This window comes from Strix uralensis, chromosome 5 (genome assembly GCF_047716275.1).
Source record: "Strix uralensis isolate ZFMK-TIS-50842 chromosome 5, bStrUra1, whole genome shotgun sequence".
Taxonomy (NCBI): domain Eukaryota; kingdom Metazoa; phylum Chordata; class Aves; order Strigiformes; family Strigidae; genus Strix; species Strix uralensis.
This window is the reverse complement of record NC_133976.1, coordinates 65,529,243-65,548,175: the sequence shown is the minus strand read 5'-3', so window position 1 is coordinate 65,548,175 and position 18,933 is coordinate 65,529,243. Positions and strand designations below refer to the sequence as shown.

Here is an 18,933-nt window from a genome sequence, read left to right as displayed (position 1 = left end):
TCCTCTGTTGCATGACTATGAAATCAGTCACACATTTGCGTTAGCTGCAGGAAGCTTAGAGAGAGGGGGCAGCAGCAAGGGTAAGATGGGCATTTGGGAGCTGAGATAAAAATTAGAGATCACATGCAGGAGAGCACCCAGCTGCAATGAAAGGAGTGCATGTGAGGCTTGTGCAGAAGTGGCTTTTAATGTAGTAAACTGCCTGCGTGCTGAAAGCTATAGATACTGTCACGTGGTAAAGGTGGGGAGGGCTTAGTGGCATTCTGAAGATTGTGTGGACTCTGCGAAGAAAGCGGATTATTGCGAGTAAAATCATAGTGACTTTCTCATGCAAAAGTATCCTCCAGTACAGTATGCACCCCAGGACAGAGAGTGCTTCTGTTACTCTGCAATTTTATAGTTTAGATAATGGATTTTGCCCATGGCTCTGGCTGACCTCCGTATCAGTTACATGCAGTGATACATATTTAGGATACTTTAATATTTTACTGAGACGTGATTTATTTAGTGTCAGACGTCAGGACAGGTCAAACATCAGTGCAGGTTTTGGTGTGTGTGAATGGCCTAGGATTTCCTGCCAGATGTCTTACTCATCTTGGCATATACAGAAGCATATGGCAAGGAAAGGTTATAGTCTTGACAGAATACTGGTTTTGGAGTAGTATGTAAGTAACATCATGGATAAAATAGACATCAGCAAATACATATTGGCAATTTAACAAATTGTAACCTGATGTAGTTTTTATATCAAGAGATAAGAAGACCATCATATTAGAGAAATAATCTGTATATATACATTGCCCTCCTCATAGCTGCCAACTAGTCTCTCTTTTAACTTGCATGGTACAGATACCAGCTGCTTTTAAGCCTACTCAGTGTGTAAATCATGCCATCTTAAACACCAGCTCTGACTATTGTTTGGTGTCTGTGGCTAGATTTTTGTGGTGCCACTTAACCTAAACAATTCATTGATTTCTGTTTTAATTGTTTGTAACGAAGTATGTTCTTTGAGATTTCTCTCAGTTCCAGAATGAGAATCAACTACTATGGTAGCACAACCTAAATTGCTATACAGGCACAACAAAAACAATTCTTACAAGTTTAAGTCCAAAGTTTCTATTTAAATGTCGCTCAGTATTGCTTGTTCAGCATGTAACTTGGATTTTTTTTTTTTGTATGCCCTTAAGGAACAAGAACAACACAGACTTTAAAATTTCTTCTAAATTCCTGTGCCTGAAAATATAAGTTAGCTTTTGGACAGAAAGAAGAATGGCACTAAAAATGATTGATTTTCAGGAAGACTGTCAGTGTTCATTATGGGTTTTTTGAGAAGATGAAATCAGAAACATTTTTGGATTTTGGAGTTCGCAATATACCAGATAGTTTTCAACTGCCTATTCAGGTTTATGTTTTTAGAAGAGAGGCAATATCAGACAGTCAGGAGTTTGTCTGGACTTTCTCTGGGCTTGAGAAAGGTGTGCAGGTAATTGTATATGTGCTTTTAGCTGGGTTTTGAAATGACTGGGAAAACCTATGAGTGATCAACTTGTTTTTCTCTGTTATTCTACAGGTTCCAAAATCTGCTGTGGTCTCGAAAAGCATTTGTGGACAGTGTGAAGGTGTATAACCACAGCTACATCTACATGCCAGCCTTCTCAATGAAGACGGGGACGGGACCCTCCCTACGTGTCTATTACACCCTGGAGGACTTCGGTGCCAAGCAGGCGGTCCTTTTCGCCAACCCCAATTTCCTGCGTGACATTGGCAAATTCTGGAAGAGCAAAGGTATCCATGCCAAACGCCTTTCCACAGGACTTTTCCTAGTCAGTGCCGCCCTTGGTCTGTGTGAAGAAGTAACAATTTATGGCTTCTGGCCATTCTCAGTGGACCTGCATGGGAAGTTTATTAGCCATCATTACTATGACAATGTCTTGCCTGATTCTGGATTCCACGCCATGCCGGAGGAATTTCTACAGCTCTGGTTTCTTCATAAAAGTGGTGTACTGAGAATGCAGCTAGAACCGTGTGAGGACCCTTTTACCCAGTCTTCTGCCTGAGGATCATAGGAGTTGTTTTGGGAGATCCAATAGTTCTTAATTTCCATACTCTCCGAAGAGAGTTCTGTTTTCTGTTGAATCTTTTTAAAGGGAAGATAATCATGGATCAGTATGGACCATAAAAATGCTACTTGAAGGCCAAATGGAATACGTCCTTAATGTATAGTGCTTTATGGAACTGGGGTGGGGGAAGCAAATCTCTCCATCGAGTCCATTCAGCAACATTGTGAAAATAATATCAGAAGCAGCACAGCTGAACTTTCTGGGGACATTTTTAAATGACTAATGTAAAAAGGGCATTAAGGCTCAGAGAGACACAGGGCCACCCACAAGCTTTTGCTGACAGTGCCAAATATGACTGTCTGTTCAAAAATCCATTTCATTCCAGATTGGCATCTCGTAAAACTTTCCTTTTTACTTTTTTTTTCCCTCCATTTGGGAGTGGGTGTGTGTGTAGGAAAGCATGTGTGTGTTGTTAACTTTCTTTGTTTCTTTCCTTTTTTTTCTTTTACTTAATGGAAGGAAAAGGAAAGGCTTAAAAGCCCCAGGAGCTGAGTACCATCAACTCCTCTGAATACTCTTGGGAGAGTGAAGGATGCTAAGAAAGGATCTGGTTAGAAGAATGTCCTAGGAATGCCCTGCTACCTGTTGTTGGTTTTATCAGGAGAGTTTAGGTCATTGCACTTACAACTATGCTAATGCTGTACTGTAGGCAAAAGATGGTTAAGGGAAGTTGGTCTGAAAATAAAACGTGTGTTATAAAACCAGTAGTGAAATGCAGCCTTGTTTCAGTTGACCTGCTGCAAGATTTCCACAGTGACTTTTGTAGTAGGGATGGTTCCTGACCTGTTTTGCTCTACAGCCTTAGGGACTCATTCTGTATTCGTTTGGACTCCAGATGTTCATTGACTGTCAAGGGGATTTGAGGTGTTCAGTGGAATGCAGAATGAGGTTCTTCATTTGCTTATAACAGAAAAACTGCAGAAATGAATGTAAGTGGCATTTAAAATGAGTTGAAGCTTTGAAAATCCTTTCTCTTTGTGTGACTAGCTTTTCTGCTTGGATTGTAACGTTAGCCTTAAAGATTTGTACTTGTCTCTGGTTAAAGATAGTCTGAAAAATAAAACAGCCTTTGGGAGCACTGAAAAGCTGCGTAGCCAGCAAGAAAAAAGAAAAAAAGAAAACGGCAGGCCCTTATGTAAGGCAGCCTCTCTCCTCGCAGCGGGTGAATGATGTCCATGTGCACATCGCACGTGTGCTGCTCTGGCCAGCGCAGCGCCTGAAGGACTGTTTTATTTTGGGTTATTACTTGTGCAGCAGATGGTTCTGTAAATGAGAAATCTGTTTGTTTGTTTGCTTTGGTTTAGCACTGTATGACAAAGAAGAGAATACCAGCTCAGTCCACGGTGCAATTTTAGGTGCAAGATGTTATCACCATTCATTTTAAAAATCCAGATCAGGGTTCTCTTTCTTATCCTTCCATCATTAGTAGCTGAAATTCTAGTCGAAGTGTTGAAACAACAATACTGTCATTAGGTTTTCATAACAATTTCCTGTGCTACCTGTTATAGCTCCAAAGTGCTAGTATTTTGGGGGATGTATCCTGTCATATGTTGACGTCTCTCTTTGTAGACTACCAGCTGCAAGTTATATAGATGTAATTAAAAAAAAAAAGGCAAATTCCATGGCTCTTCTTTAAATATGAATAATTCAACTATCTATGTGGGACGCTGGGAAAAAAAATCATGTTTTGCTTTTTAAACCTATGTTTCATAATAAAATTTTCTTTCTAAATATGGATATTCCAAGCATAAATGGGCACTGTTCCATAGGATTACAGGGCAGTGCTAAACTGTAATGTGGAGATTTGGATTAAATAGCGTTCTAGAGACTGTTCTGATAAAATCCAAATGTGCTTCTATAACCCACTTTATCTTTGTCCATATTTTTGTTAAAAGCACAGTCAACACGCTAATGAAACATCACTTGATAATTCATTCCCTTTCGTTATGTTTATTTAATCTATGATGTGGGTACTCAGTGAGGAAAGATTTGAAAGTAAAATATTTTCTTTAGTGCTTGTTATGGCAGAGTTTTACTGAGCTGCCTTTCTTGGAAAAGAAGAGGGGCCTGTATTGTACGCATCAAGTTTTGCACTTTTTAGTGCTTTAAAGATTATATTATCTATGAGAACAACAGTCAAAATATGGTGTGCAAAAATGGCACTTCAGCAGGATGCCAAGCATTTCCTTGGGGGTGGGAGGGAATGAGGAGAGTAGGGGGAACTGTCTCTTTGCTGGTCATTTGTTTGTATTTTTACCAATACTTGGGAATTTAGTTCTGAACCTCTCTGATGGCTCTCCAGCCCTTTGATAATCCTTTTTTCCATGTCTTGGGAAAATAAGCAGATTAGGAGAACAAGAGAAAAACATGTATTTTTGTAGGAAAACTCTGTGCAGCGTTTCATAATGTCTGGCTTGTTCATGTTCAAACGGTGCCCTGGGTATCTGGAGATGTTGCATTCCCCACCTCTGTAAGACTGAGGCAGATAGAACCTGTAGCCTGTGGTCTTTGTGAGTCCTTTCTGATGTCTGCAGTCCTGGCGTTTTCAAGAAGATAGCTTCCAAAAAATTATGGGGGTAGGAGAGACCCAGGCTGCGTGTGATGTATGACTGATGTTGAAGAAGCTGATAATTCTGTCTCTGTTCACGTTTATGTATAGTGAATATAACTTCATCTCACAAAAAGAACCATGTTTAATGGGGAAGTAAAGGCTTCAAGGATAAATAATTTTCTATAACTTCCAGGAAACTGATAGCTGAAGAAAGAAGAGAAATGAAAATAAATGCCCCTTTTGAGAGAGCAAAATTTGTTTTAGCTGGCTGACTTGTCATTCCATGCAAACACTGGCCAGCGATCAGCCTTTTGCCCAGCTAGTAAAAAGGGATGCAGGAGAGTACTGCAAGTGTTTTGTGGCAAGAGCAGTCGCAAAAAAAGCAGCTGGGAACATGAGAGTGGCAGCTGCCTGGCAGAAATGTTGGGGTGAATATACTCTGTCCCTGCTGCTGCTCAACATGAAGCTTGCCTTGTCTAAATCTGGGAGTGGAGGGGGTCCATAGGATCATTGATGTGGAATATGGCATTGCCTGCAAGGGACTGAAGTTGTATTGTTCTTCAGGAGGGATGTCACACCATGGGATAGGACCATACTTCTGCTTAAAGACAGGCACAAGCCAATCCAGGAGGCTAACTGTAGTAAGTGTTAACCATGAGAAATCAGTATCTCATGATCAAGGCAAACTTTGGTCTGAGTGATTATATCCATGCAGCATTTACCTATTGATTGATTGATGTCCATTGATGGCAGTGCCCTTAATCAAATCTCATTGCTTGTGTTGCTATATTTTCCTTGAAGTGAACTGAAATCTTAACGTCTATTTTGTTAGTGAAATTCCCTACCCTAGATTCTCTATCCCCACTGCCAGTCCCTGAATTTCTCTGATAGCATAACTAAAGCTGCACAAGTCTTTGCCAGGTTGAAAGCTACTGCAATTCATCTTCAATAAAAAGGAGTTCAGACTGGCCAAATTATTTGTTAATGTTCCTAGTTATTAGTTTTATCGTAGAGGTGACAAGGTACAGAATTGCTGGAATCATTGCTCTGTATAGGAAGCATTGCCCCACGTTTGTAAGTAGAATAAATTAAACTCTTTTTCAAGAGCTGTGCAGGTACTGAAATCACTCTAGATATAATCTTTTTGGGGTGTATATTCTTTCTGAGTAAATCAAGACCGATTTTTGAACTTCCTCAAAAACTATGTAAAACTTCTCCTTCCTGTTGATTATGAGCCTTTGGAGCTCCTTCTAAAACAGACAAGCAAAACAGAAGCCAGCAAACTAAAATCATAGAGAAAGGGTGTGTGTGCTCATGAGAATAAAAACATCTATAATTTTGGCACAGACCTTGCTATAATACTGAGGACTCTTATTTGTGAATGTTGTATTTTTATATTTTTGCTGAAATGAAGATACCAAGTTTGGGGTGAACCACATACAAAAGTCCAAGCCTCTGTTACAGCTTAGCTGTTGTAGAATGTAGAAATATTGGCCGTTTTGTCAACTTCACTACTTTCACCTTTTTGTTAGCTTCATCAAATAACATACCCTGCTGAGTTTGCACCTCTGTGGGAGCTGAAACTAAGCAAAGGATCTGCTTTTTTAAACAATGTCTGAACTGTGGTAGTTATGTAGAAACGCCTTCCTCTAAACATCTTCATGGAAACTGGCTTAATATGAGGCTCACCCTTGCCTGTAATTCATAAGGAGAACATGAATGAGGAAACTTTTGATCTAGAAGTGAGGATGATGGAGGTGATTGCTATCTCACCATTTACTGCCTGCTTTGGTTCTTTTCTTCAGCTCACTGGAGTTTTGGAAGAAGTCCAGGTTATATGAAGGACAGGCAGTTCTTGAAGAGTTGGATGATGCTGGAAAAAAAGAAGATCAAATCAGTGGTGTAACAAATCGGAGTGTAGCAATTCTTGATAAAAATCCACAGTTCTAAGCAACTGTAGGACATTTTCATCTGGTAATGTCTGTGAAAAATGGACTGCCTATGACCCACGGATGGTTTTGTGCAGGATGGCAGCAAAGAGGAGGGGAAACTGATTAAACAGAAAGGGAAATACAATGTAACAAAGAATGATGACGAAAAATCTGTCTTTCCCTTCTCCTGCCAGGCCCCTCAAAACACAAATGTAAAATGGACTAACCAGCTATTATCCTGAGTCATCATCTCCTTCATTAAATTTTATGGTGAGACTTCCGTTATCTGATACTTTCTAGTAAACAAAAATCATCAGACCTTGTCCAGAAATGCCTGTTTCCTGGTTCCATGGCTGTTTGGGGGGTGCTCTGGGGGCTGGGGCTGTCCTCGTGTGCTGTGACCTCCCTAATGGGACCTGCTCCTAATGTCATGTGATTCCACCAGATCTCCCTCTGGGATGATCTGGACTTGTATTTGTGCCCCGAGAAGTCATCCTAAAGAATATTTCTGCTCTATCCTTCCTGATGACCATCCTGCTTGGGGTTAAAGTGTGATTTTAAAAGTCAGCCATAAGGTAGCTAATATATGTTGTCATTTTGAACCATCTCTTCTGAAGTGTTGATAAATTGAACAAGAGTTAGCTCCAAATTGAAAATATGACTTCAGTTAGGTGTTGATAATTTCATCATTGGAGAACAGAAAAAAGATGGAAGAAGGCTGTGTTTTTCAAAGCAGTTGTTGTAAAATAGCTTCTCTTTCCTTGAATTCCCAGATTTTGTCAGTTGGAATCTATCAAATGTTTGAGTTTTTGGTAGTTTTTGAACAGAACAATTAATAAAAGATTTTCTGTCCTTTTTGTTAAATATTAGCAAACTCATTTTCTTAAGTGTAACACAAATACCCAACAGGAGGCTTAACCTGTTCTCCCTAGCTGGTATTTCTTTGGCAGCAATGAGAACTTAAACAGCTACTTTTTCCTCCCTGATTATTAATTTTCTTCAGTTTTTATTACAGTAGGTTAAGCCCTAGTGTATTCAGCCTCTTCAGCTTAATGCATATACTTAAAAATTAATCTCACTCTGTCTTTTCAGCTGTAAAAAAAAAAAAAAAAAGAAAAGTTGTCAATTGAAAATGGTTGCGTAGGTTCTCTCTACAGTCAGGAGAGACAGGCACCTCCAGTTGGTGATTCATGCTTTCTCTGAACACGGGCTGCATTCAGAGGTCTCTGCAGGACTTTGAAAACACCCTAGCTGTGTCTGCAGGGCAGAGCACAGCCTTAAGTGTTTTCCCTAGTTCTGTATAGTCTGCTTGTGAGAGTACTGCTGTGGCTTTGTCAGGCACCCACCAGTGCTGCCCTAACCGGTGCTCAGGCACTGCATGGAGCAGGGGGTGCAGCACAGTGACCCACTCCCAGTAGTCCCTGTGGATGATGCTGGCCCAGTCTGAGGAGTTCAGCTGTGTGTTGAGTTCAGCCAGCCCTGGTGTGCCACTTGCGCTCAGGGACAGCAAGTAGTCCTCAGCCGTGTGAAGCCAGTGGGGTACATTCAGGGCAGTAGCACGTAAGGGTAAGGCTGTTGACTGCTGCTGGGACTTGGCATTCACCGAAGTGGCTCAGTTCAGATCTGCTGTGGGTACAATTCAGCAAGTGCTGTTGGAGACCAGGTCCTAGATAATTACCTGTGGCAAGGTTAGCACTCTCCTACTTCACAGTCAGAAGTGCTAGGCTTAGTGGAAATGATGGCAGCTCATCCCTTTGGAGACCAGGCTGCTTCTTCCTCTGAAACACTTTTCATCCCTGGCAAGTCTCAGAAGGGCCTATTAAAACTGCATCTTAAAATAATCTATGTGTACTCCTTGTTGCTATTGAGTTGGTCAGCTTTCTGTTGAGCTGAATATTTATCCTGCTTGGGTCTCTCTAAGGCAAGTGAACCTTTAGCACTCAGACCACCTGGAATTTACTGTGTCACTTGGTGTCTTCACCTTCCAAGTTAAACTCTTTTTTTCTTTTAGACTAGATTTAACTATTGTGAGTGATTCCAAAGTGAGTTTAAGAAGGCAAGACCACAAGTAATTGTTCTCTGGGTTTATGAATAAAGTGGTGTTCAATAAAACACTGAAGTGCCTTTTCAATAGTTCCTGTTGATGTCTAATTGTATATTCAATGAATTGTTTTGCTCAGATGGGGCCCATAGTAAAGATGAGTTGCATCATTTTCTGTTTGTTGGAAGGGAGCAATTACAGATGCATAATATATTTTAAGCTAAATTCTTACCAGGAAACTAGAGAATCTACATATTCTGTGAGCAGCTTTGTCACTGTGATTAACTTGGTAGTAAAAGAAACATTTTCATTGAAAATAGATACACAGAGGAAAAGAGATTTTGATTAGAACGGTATAATCTGGAGCACTGAGACCCAGATTTGGGTCCCTGCTCAGACGTCTTCAACCAGGATCTCGGTGTGCTGTGAGAGTGCCATAATCACAACTTCTTTTTCTTCTCTGCGTGTATTAATTTTTGTAGAAAATGCTTGAACACTTTTTTTATAATCCCTACATGTGCTGAAAATAAATGCTCCGTTTTTTCAAGAACACGTTTTCTTTTCAGATATCCATAGTTTTTAGTATATGGAGCAAAACTGACAGATGTCTGGTTTTCAGGAGAATGCTGTTTTGGAGTAGTCTGGCAGGGCTCCTGCAAACACATGAGTTGATTGCTGCCTCTTGAGCTGTAGAGTTTCAGCAGATGATACACGGGGTGCTGCACAGACAATAAAAAGAGGTATTTTAGCCTCAGCTCTGCCTGCTTGATGTCTCCCATATGCTGAGTGGTATTGCTTAGTTCTGCGAGGGCTCTTCAAGCATGGTCTTTGATCCTGAAGATCATATGTTGATTAATTTTAAAAGACTGGACTTTGAATGTACTGAAAAGTGAAATGAGCATTGAAATGACTGGAAATATGTCCTTTAGTGTGTCATTTGGTCATGCTGCATGGTTTGGCCTGTTACAAAAGAGACCTGTCCATATCCAAAAGCCATTTTATCTGAGTATGACACTTGAATATATGACGACGTCACTGGAAGGTGAATGGCCGATGCTGCATAAGGCAAGGACTTGCAAAACCCATTGTTTTTATTTATATCAATAATGAAATCCCCATTGAGCCAATATTGGATTAGGTCAGCATTCAGTGCTCTTGAAACTCCTACCCCATAAGCATTTCCAAGAATTGTTCCATGCACAGGCAGAAACAATAGATTTTTCTTTTCTTACTACTCTTCACCTTGCATTGAAAATGGAATGAAGTGTCAATCAGAACTCTTATTTACCCTTTTTAGAGGTCTCTGTAGACCACCTAAATAATACATAACACACAATTATATAAATACAAACAAAATAGCTGATAGCCTGAAGTTTATAGCTCAAACACTGATTAGTATCTTGAAGAATTACTTTAAAATCATTTAGTGGAAAAAAAAATTACACAAATTTTATATGTGAAAAAGATGCCTTTTTTTTTTCTCCTAAAATACACTAATAACTGAACAAACTCTGTGTTAGAGATATGTGAGTGCTTCCTCTGGTTTTCAAGTTATTCTGCACTTCTAGCTTTGTATTCAAGTCCGTACTTCTGCAGAGCTTCCAATTTTAGACTACTCTGTGTGGTGTCCTTAGGTAAAAAATTAAATGTTACTCTCCACAGTCAAAAAAGGAAGAAGAACAAACTCAGGACAGAGTTTCAGATCTTCTGAAGTCTGTTACTGTTTATGTACTGCCATTTATTCTTGGTGTCTAAAGAACTAGACAAAGATCAGAAAGTAGATAAATACACAAGATGACACAGTATTGTAAAGCTAAAGGAATGCAAGCATGTATTTAAATGTTTGGCTGAATTGGGATCTAAAGTTATTAACAGATGTTTGGTCTTCATTCTTTCTCTTCTCTTTCCCTCGGTTCTTGTTGTACTGGGGTGAAACCTGCTGCGTTCACAAGTTATTTAAAATCTCCTCTGCACTACAGTGAACTTTGCTCTGGGCTCTAAACCTAAAAACGTAACAGAGAGACATAAACCACTTCAGGTTTATTAATACCAAGTGCAAGCAAGCTTGTATGCAGTATTTCATGTCTTCCTAGTACTAATTACTGTATTAACTCAGAATTAAAATGAAGGCTTTCTTATTTCTGATACCAGTTACCCCAGAATGTTTGAAATCTTTCTTCCTGCAGTGATTTCTGTCAGGTGAATGGAGATTATATTTAGCTTAGATGTTTTGAGAGTTAGTTAACTCATACTTGGGAAGCAAAGTGAAAAAAATGGAAATTTTGTGAAATATAAAGTTTTGTCTGTTTTGAACAGTGAAAACAAGCAAACAGATAAACCTTTATATCTGACTGAATTTATGCTTCAGTGTTAAAACCCACCGTCACTGTTAATAAGTACAATAAGGACATTACCTTCGGATAACTCATAGATTGTAGGAAAGTGAAAAGCCATGCATTTTAATGAGAAAAGAAGGTTTTCTTCTCTCTGCCCTGCCCTTCAATTTATAAGCTAAATTCTCTGCTATCTTTTACTGTTCCAACTCTGTCAAATCAATAGAATTGCCTTGATTTTAACCAGCTGTCCATTCTCAAATTTGAGGGAATTCATCCTATGAAAACTTTAAATTAAGGTATTTTAAAGCAATGCCAGATTATCCTACCTAGTTAAAGGTTCCTATTCTGTAAGGTACTGATTTTTTCCACAAGTGTAGATCATGAGTAGTTTATGCTATTTGTTGGTTGCTTTTGTAAGGCAAACATGTGCTGCGCTAAGGTGTCACAGTCTGAAATCAAATAATGATCTAAATCATGTCCTTGTTTCAGCAAGTTGCATAGAAGTGATCCATGTGCTGCTCTTTCTGTCAAGTATATTGTATGAGACAAGTGAAAGTGAAAAAAGGATTTTTCTACAGTGTGAAGCCTCGTCATTGACTGACTATATCTGGGAATTAGATATCCTCAAGTAATTTATTGTCCGTGATGGATCTGATGCCTGCTAATGTTTCCACTCATTGTCAAATAATTTTGTTAGACTTTATTGATACAATGATATGATTTTTTCCCCTGCTATTCAACTGAAATTTTTCTTTTCTGATAGTTTTTGCAGGGAAAAAAAACTTTCTTTATTCTCTCCTTTTTTTTTTTTACATGACAATTTATATCTAAGGCTCAATTCTAGTCTCAGATGCTGGTTGTCTTAAAAATGTTGGCCTTACGCTTTTTTCCTGTGTTGTGCACAGTATCTTCTTTTCGTAACACTATTATGATGATCAACAATGAAATCCCATCAAATTATCTTCCTGTTAACCATCAAAAGTCTTTGAGAACTGAAAATTCTTCTGGTTTTCATAGAACCCGGTCTGGCTGTAAGTGTCTTTGGGCTTTAGCCTAAATTGCACACAGTCAGATCTTGAATCTTTGCAATATCTTAGTGCACTCATAGTCAATCAGGCATCAATAAAATATAAATTAATTTCCAAAATTGCTTTTGACCTCAGTGAAAAACAAGGGGTCTTTAGTAAACCTTCTTAATAATGACCTGTAACTACTATGGTGATAAAAAAATCTTTGTTTTCATTTTACGTCTCATGAAAGTTACAAGCTCAGACAAGGATATCAACAACTCCAATCAGTATCAGTCTAGTTGTACTCTTGTTTTTGCTACATGTATTCTTTCCATTGACCTTATTATTTTTCATTTTTTCTTTTGTTTGCATCTCAGTGAATATCTCTCAGATTCTTGTCCGATACCTAAATTATGTGTAATGTACAGGAGTTGCACTTAGTAAGGTTTCTGTTCCACTGGAGAGTTTACTAGTATGCATTTTAAATGAAGGGGATTTTATCCTCGTCTTGAGGGAGAACTGATTGGGTGAGAAAGCAAGGCATTAAGAACCACTGACTAGGTTTGTCTTGCTTGTACTGAATACCTGTGCTGAGGGCAGAGGGCAACTCCTGACTCCTGAACCTCTTGGGGCTTTGGATGACGCTCAGGGGTGCTGCCGGAGCTGTTCCTTGTGCTGAGCAGTGGGGCCAGGCTGGCACAGAGGTCTGGGGTAGTACTGGGGCTGCTGGGTGCTCACACTCTGCCCAGGCAAGAGGAGAGCCAGCAGGGCAGCGGAAGGCAGTATGAGCCCCAGGATGAAATACGCAGCATGGTCCCAGCCCTCGCTTGGTGGGGGCTGAGCAGGAGCCGCCGCCATCTGCTTGCTGCTGCATGCTCCCTGCCTGGGGCGTGGCACAGGGCGCCCAGTTGCTCCAACACAGCCAGCCTGGCTGGCCCTGCTGGGAAGGATAGTTTTGAAACTGAGTAGCTTCCAGCTGGAAACTCATGGAGCATGGTTATGTCACCCCCTGCTCTGCCTTTTCACGTCCTGAGCAGCTCATCACCAGAGCTGCATACTGGGAGCTCCCCTTGGCTGGGTAGCTCCACACTGCAGCCTCCCAGCACTGCAGTGGAGCTGAGACATCTGCTGAGGGATGAATCAGCCAGTGTCTGGGCCCTCTTGAAAGCAGAAGAAAGTTCAAGTGCAACTGCTGTAGCGATCAAATAAATCTCTTTCTCTGGTGTTGTGGAAGGGAAGACAGTGCAAAGCGTTTTCATGCCATGCTTTAGCCATTTACAGGTCAAGAGCAAGAAGTTTGAATGTGCAGTTTGCTGTAAATTCTGATTTTTCACCTTGAGCATAGGATAGAAAGATATCCTATTTTTATTTAGAAACATAGATTTTTTTTAAAAAAAGATACATTTAAGGACAAGTATTAGTATCTAAGTTAAATCTTGTAGAGTCATTTTCATCTTCTCCAGCTCTGGCAGTTCAAGGTGACACAGCAATCCCACCTTCATGGTGGAAGTCCTGTAAGGACCTCTAAATCTTTCTGTTTCTTACACATACCACACGCCTTGCTTTAACTTGTTTCAGTGCTGGTTCCATCTGGCTGTTTCTGAACGTTCAAGAGAAAAGCAAACAAACAAAGATATGAAGGAAATTAAAGGTGCCTCACTGTGATATTTTTATAGAGTGGTACATTGCTTTGATAATGAACTGTGAAACGTAGCATGCGGATGATGATGGATGTAAAAGACTGCATGCGTTTTTATTTGAATGTCATGTCCATAAGCTGGATTATTAGTATGAGCTCAGTAGTGTAAAAATACTGAAAACAGAAGTGAAATGAAAAGCAGTTTTTGCAGTGAACCACTTCCTCTTTTGTCTATCGCCCTTTTTACAATCAGACTCAGATTCTGGTAATGTAAGCTTTACTGTTAGGATGGTAATAAACAAACTGCCGTCTTTGTTAGGATGATAATAAACAAATTGCTGTTTTAGTAAAGTCAAATATGCTTCCTTCCAGCATTGTAAGGGAAAACCTATTTGAATTTCCAGCAGATCAGACTTCTTCCCAGGTGTGGGCTCATGGGGCTGCACTGACTGGGAGGTCAGTTGGGCTCACTGATGATGCCATACCATGTGTTTCCTGCCCATGGAATTCAATAGTCCATTCCTGTGCCAGGGAATAAATTACTAGTTTGGTACGGTTTGTTGTTTGTTTGTGGCTGGAAGCTGAAGTGCAAGCTAAAATGCCATGAGTTCTGTTTCTTGTAGGCACAGATATGCACACAACTCAAGGAAGTCTTGATTGGAACAGAAATGGGCCAGGCAAATGTTTTTCAACATTATTAATTTTAATACCTGACTGAGGTATTAATGAGAAGTCCGTGATTTCAGGAGGGACTGACATTTGTTCTCTTCTCCCCAAGTTGCAGTGATCCTAAAATACCTGCCCAGTCAGAGGGTTCCCAGGGAACCCACAGCTGGCTCATCACCTGGGTTATACCAACTCCCTGGTGTTTTGAAGGCAAGCAGCCCAGGAAGCATTGCTTGAAGGATCATGATTGGCTTCTGCTTGCCTCCACCTGTACCTGCAAGGTCCCTGCTCTCACCTTCCTTGTCATACCATCTGCACATCTCAGACCTCCTGCTTTGTAGCTGACCCTATTTGCAAGTCTGGCTATGAGCGTTCCTCCTGCTGGAGTGCTCAAGCAAGCGATGCTTGAAGCAGTGGTGAAACATACCATACCATAAACATGTTTGGAAGGAGCTCAGTGTTTGGTGAAAACAAGCTGACTTGGGATCAGTCTGTGGTTTACAGTAATGCTGGTATACAATAGCCCACGCAGGACAGGTGCAAGGTGTCACCTGTCTCTTTATGGACTAGGCCATTTTTGCGCTCTCACACAATATTTCCAAAGGAGCAATGTGATGTGGGATGTCAGTGTTAGCTGGTGAATTTTGCCCTTGCGTAATTCTTAGTACTTTGATTTGCATTCCTTCTTATCTTGCACAGTTTATTGAAAAATGTGGTGGTAATGTGGTAGTTCAATGTCTTGAGATGGTTTTAAAGTAGATAAGCAAACCATTATGCCTCTGAGGTTGCATAATTCCATGGATTTGTTTTATCTCCAGTGACTGGCATGTAATATTTATTGTATCATTTATGATGTATGTAAGCTTTACAGGCTGGATGTTGTGTCAAAATGATGTGAGCACTTGGGTAAACATCTCCTTGAATCACCAACATTTTGGCGCACTCAGGGGCAAAGGTACTTGTATGGAGTGTGTTAAACATCACAACGCGTGTTGTTGTTTAGAGTCTTGTGATTAGGGCTTTGATCTAATTCTCTCCAATGTAGCATATGTTTGCTGTTGGCTGACACTGTTACAAGGACTAAGGGTTTATCTTTCTTTGCCTGGCAATAATGTAATTTCTATTATGTCAGTAGAATTTGTTCATTTTCAAGTAGTGTGCAGTGCTCTGTTGAAGAATGTATCTCTTTCAGGTGATTTCATAGTGACTGTACCCCAAAATGTCTAGATGTGTCTCAATAGCAAAAATTGCTTTGTTAACGAATGTATTATTTATTAACAGTATCTCGTCTTTTTCTAGTCACATTTTACAAAATATGCCACAAGCATCTCATGTGATTTTTATAAGGAAAGTTTTATTTATAATATTTGTGCAAGTGGACAGAAACAAATCTCAATTTTATAGTAGTCCATGCCTTTTTTCATAGCTGCAGAGTCTTAATGAGCATAATCAGAAGGAACAGGCTAATTGTTTTGTTTAATTTTGATGGAATTTTTCAAAGGTAACTATTATGTTATTTATAATTTGGATTTAATTATCTTAACAAATAAATATGTCCATTTTAAGAAATGAAAATAGTATTTGTGGGGCTTCTTTTTCTTCTCTTTTCCCCATTCTCTAACTCAGTATGTCCAAACAATCAAGGTCATTTCTTCTTCCTCTTTATGTTGTCCTGCATAGTCTATTGTCATGTCAAGATTTAAATCCATTGTCCTCATCTGATATTTCTAGTTATTCTCCTTACTGAATTCCTTTTCTTTGTAGCTTAGTCAGTGAAACAAATTTACCTACAGTGTTAGTCTGAGAATTAACCTGAGGCTGAACCTCTACATTTTTACCTTCCCAGAACAACCCAGAAACACAACTTTGGGTGCACACAGGAATCCCAAGGAGATACAGGCATTTTGTCAAAGAAGTTCCCATTCTGCACTCAGATTGGTGTAACTGAATTCCACTTGCTTGGACTGAATGGTCAATAAGCTAATTTGTATGAAAATGTTCTGTGGAAAGGCAAAATGTCAACATATCAGTGCCTCAGACTCCCTCCATCTGGCTTTGGCAGGACATGCTTGAATGTCATAGGGAAGGTTGTTGCTGGGACAAGAGAAACCTACCCAATGCAGGAAATCATCCTAGTATCTCACTTTAAATCCTTTTCTACCCACATTTCCAGCCCACTGTCACATACCCAACATAGACTGCTTGGTGAGGGTGTTACTTAAGAACTTTGGCTTGTGAGTATCTGTTTCCTGTATGTGCTTTCCCACTTCACCTCTTCACGGCATTTTAGAGAAGCATTACACATCTTCTGTTGCTGGATCTGGATGTCTGGTAAAAAAATACACTCCTAAATTAAAAGACCAGCTGTCAGTAGGAACTGCAGCGTAAGTATTGTGGCGCTAATGTGTATGGGAGATGTTCCCATCTGGTGCAATTTTGCCTGACTGTTTAGAAGATTTATGAAGTTGTTGCATCAGGCTTTTGCACAGGGATCTACCAGTTGGCTGTGGAATGTTTGCTTAAGCCTGTTCAGCAACAAAGAGATTTTAGCCTTCATCAGGTAGCAGATGATGTACAGCATATGCCCTCTTTCTAATGACCATGAAAGCGGCTTATGTGCAACATGAGTAACAACTTCAGGTAGAGGTTTTCAGGAGAAGATGCATAGGACTTAGGAGAAAAGGGTTCATGTGTGATTTCTGCTACAGATTGCCTGCTTACCCCCTCGAACTGATTAACCACTTTATGTCAAATTGCTGCTGTTAACAAGGACTAATTCTTCCCAGTCTCACAGATGTTAAGGTAAAATATTTTTAATGTATTTTGAAAAATGCCAGCAGAGAAAATTGGAGTCTTGAAGGAAATTAGCTGCCCTGCCTATAGAAGTTCATCGAGTTGAATGCTAGTCGCAGGTCACCATGACATTTTGCTTTGCCATAGCTGGTTAGAGAATATTTTAAGTATACTACAACCATGAGAGGTTGCATTACGTCCATCTTGATTAAAGTTATACTCATCTTCCTGTATTGCCCATTCAGTGTGTTAATTAACTTCCCATCATGTAGTGCAGGTTTTTCTCCGTCTATCAGGCCAAAGATCTTGGATCTTCTCTCCCCCAAACTAAGACTCCCTAGCCTATTTAGTTATTGTTTTTAATGAAAGCCAGCTAGTAACTGTGATTATCCCTGTTGCTCTTCCCTGCAGTCTTCCTGGTCCTACTTCTTTATTTTTGAGATAGAAGGTTTAGAATCCTATGGATATTAAATTACAAGGTTTCTTTTCACTATTTTCAGTTGTTGTCAAATCAGACCTTACTCATCTCCAGCTTTTAGCCTCTTCCCTGACAACCTCAAGATCTGCAGGTCTGGTGGGTTTAGCAACTGAAACTAAAATTTAGAGTTAGAACATTTTGGTTTTGTGTTTTCTTTAATGTAAATATTCTATTTAATTTCTGCATACATCCTGGGTTAAATTGCTTTAAGGCTTAAGGTACCTGAAGTGGGCTTCTGACTAAAGAGAGATTTAAATGGAAACCCCATCCATTTGGATATTTTTTAATAAAGAATATTAGGACCCAGTTGCTTCTGTGAAAAGATCTGCATGGGCTTTTTTTCTAAAGAAGAAAAAGAATTAATTTCATTACCTTGAAAGATACTGAGAGATGGAATCATTAGCTCTGGTCCACTCTGCTACGGACTCCTTTTATTTTGCAGGTATTTAACAGGAATAAGACTGTAATGTGTTTTAGTCCCTGTCAACCCAATTTGATCCAGTTCTCAAAAAGATCACTGTAGTATTTTCAACATTTTGATCTGTCAGTTCATCCATTTTGTACTTTTCCTTTATTGTGTATCTATTAATGAGAAAAAAAATCAGATTGTCTTAATCAGTACCAGCAATGTAGACAACTTGCAAAATGGTTAAAAAATAGTCAAGCACATGTATATACTGCCAAAGAAAAATTCAGTACCACAAAAAAGATTCCACATAACTTTCAGGCAGGATATATGCATAGATTTCGCAGAACTTTGTATTCACTGTTTAGAATTAAAACTGGTGATCCTTACAGATATACCTGTTGAAATTAATCTATACCCATGTTATTATACAGAAGTATTTCATAAGAGATAAAGTACTTTCCCAAGGAAGGGAACATTCTTTTACTGTGTATACAGGCTTACTACAAGAAAAGTATTATAGATGATGAGAAATAGCTATTCAGAATCCCTGTTTTAGAAATTATCTGTCATGATACTAAAAATAAAATACAACTGTGTATGCCAAATCATCATCTGACTCTGTGTGTGGTGTTTAAATTTAAAAAGAAGTATTTTAAAATAAAACAAAGTACTTGAAAATCAAGTGAGTGTAATGTTTTCCAGTAAGGAGATGAGACTGAAAATATGCATGGGAGAGACAACACAAAGTTCAAAATAGTTCTATCACATTCTCTTTTACAATCCTATGCCATAACTGAGCATTTTTATCTTGGGTTAATGTGTTTTTCAGAGTCCTTTTTACAATCTAGATCTCAAAAATTGTTTCATTCAAGTTATTAAAAACAAGACTTAATTTGAAGGCTTCAACAGTTTTAACATGTATTGTTAGAAAAAGCAATTTAAAAAATCTGATAACCCAT

General features: G+C 39.3%; 1 protein-coding gene across 3 annotated transcripts in view; it reads left to right on the top strand.

The window, feature by feature from the left end:
- Nucleotides 1-18,582, top strand: part of ST8SIA1 (ST8 alpha-N-acetyl-neuraminide alpha-2,8-sialyltransferase 1) — a 146,865-nt gene extending 128,283 nt beyond the window's left edge. For 2 of the 3 annotated variants that reach the window (XM_074871402.1, XM_074871401.1), the window contains one exon: nt 1,571-18,582. In XM_074871402.1, the coding sequence (XP_074727503.1) occupies nt 1,571-2,057 (487 nt within the window). In that variant the 3' untranslated portion in view covers nt 2,058-18,582. The remainder of the gene's footprint in view (nt 1-1,570) is intronic. The other variant, XR_012629282.1, reaches the window with a different exon arrangement.
- The last annotated feature ends 351 nt before the right edge of the window (nt 18,583-18,933 follow it).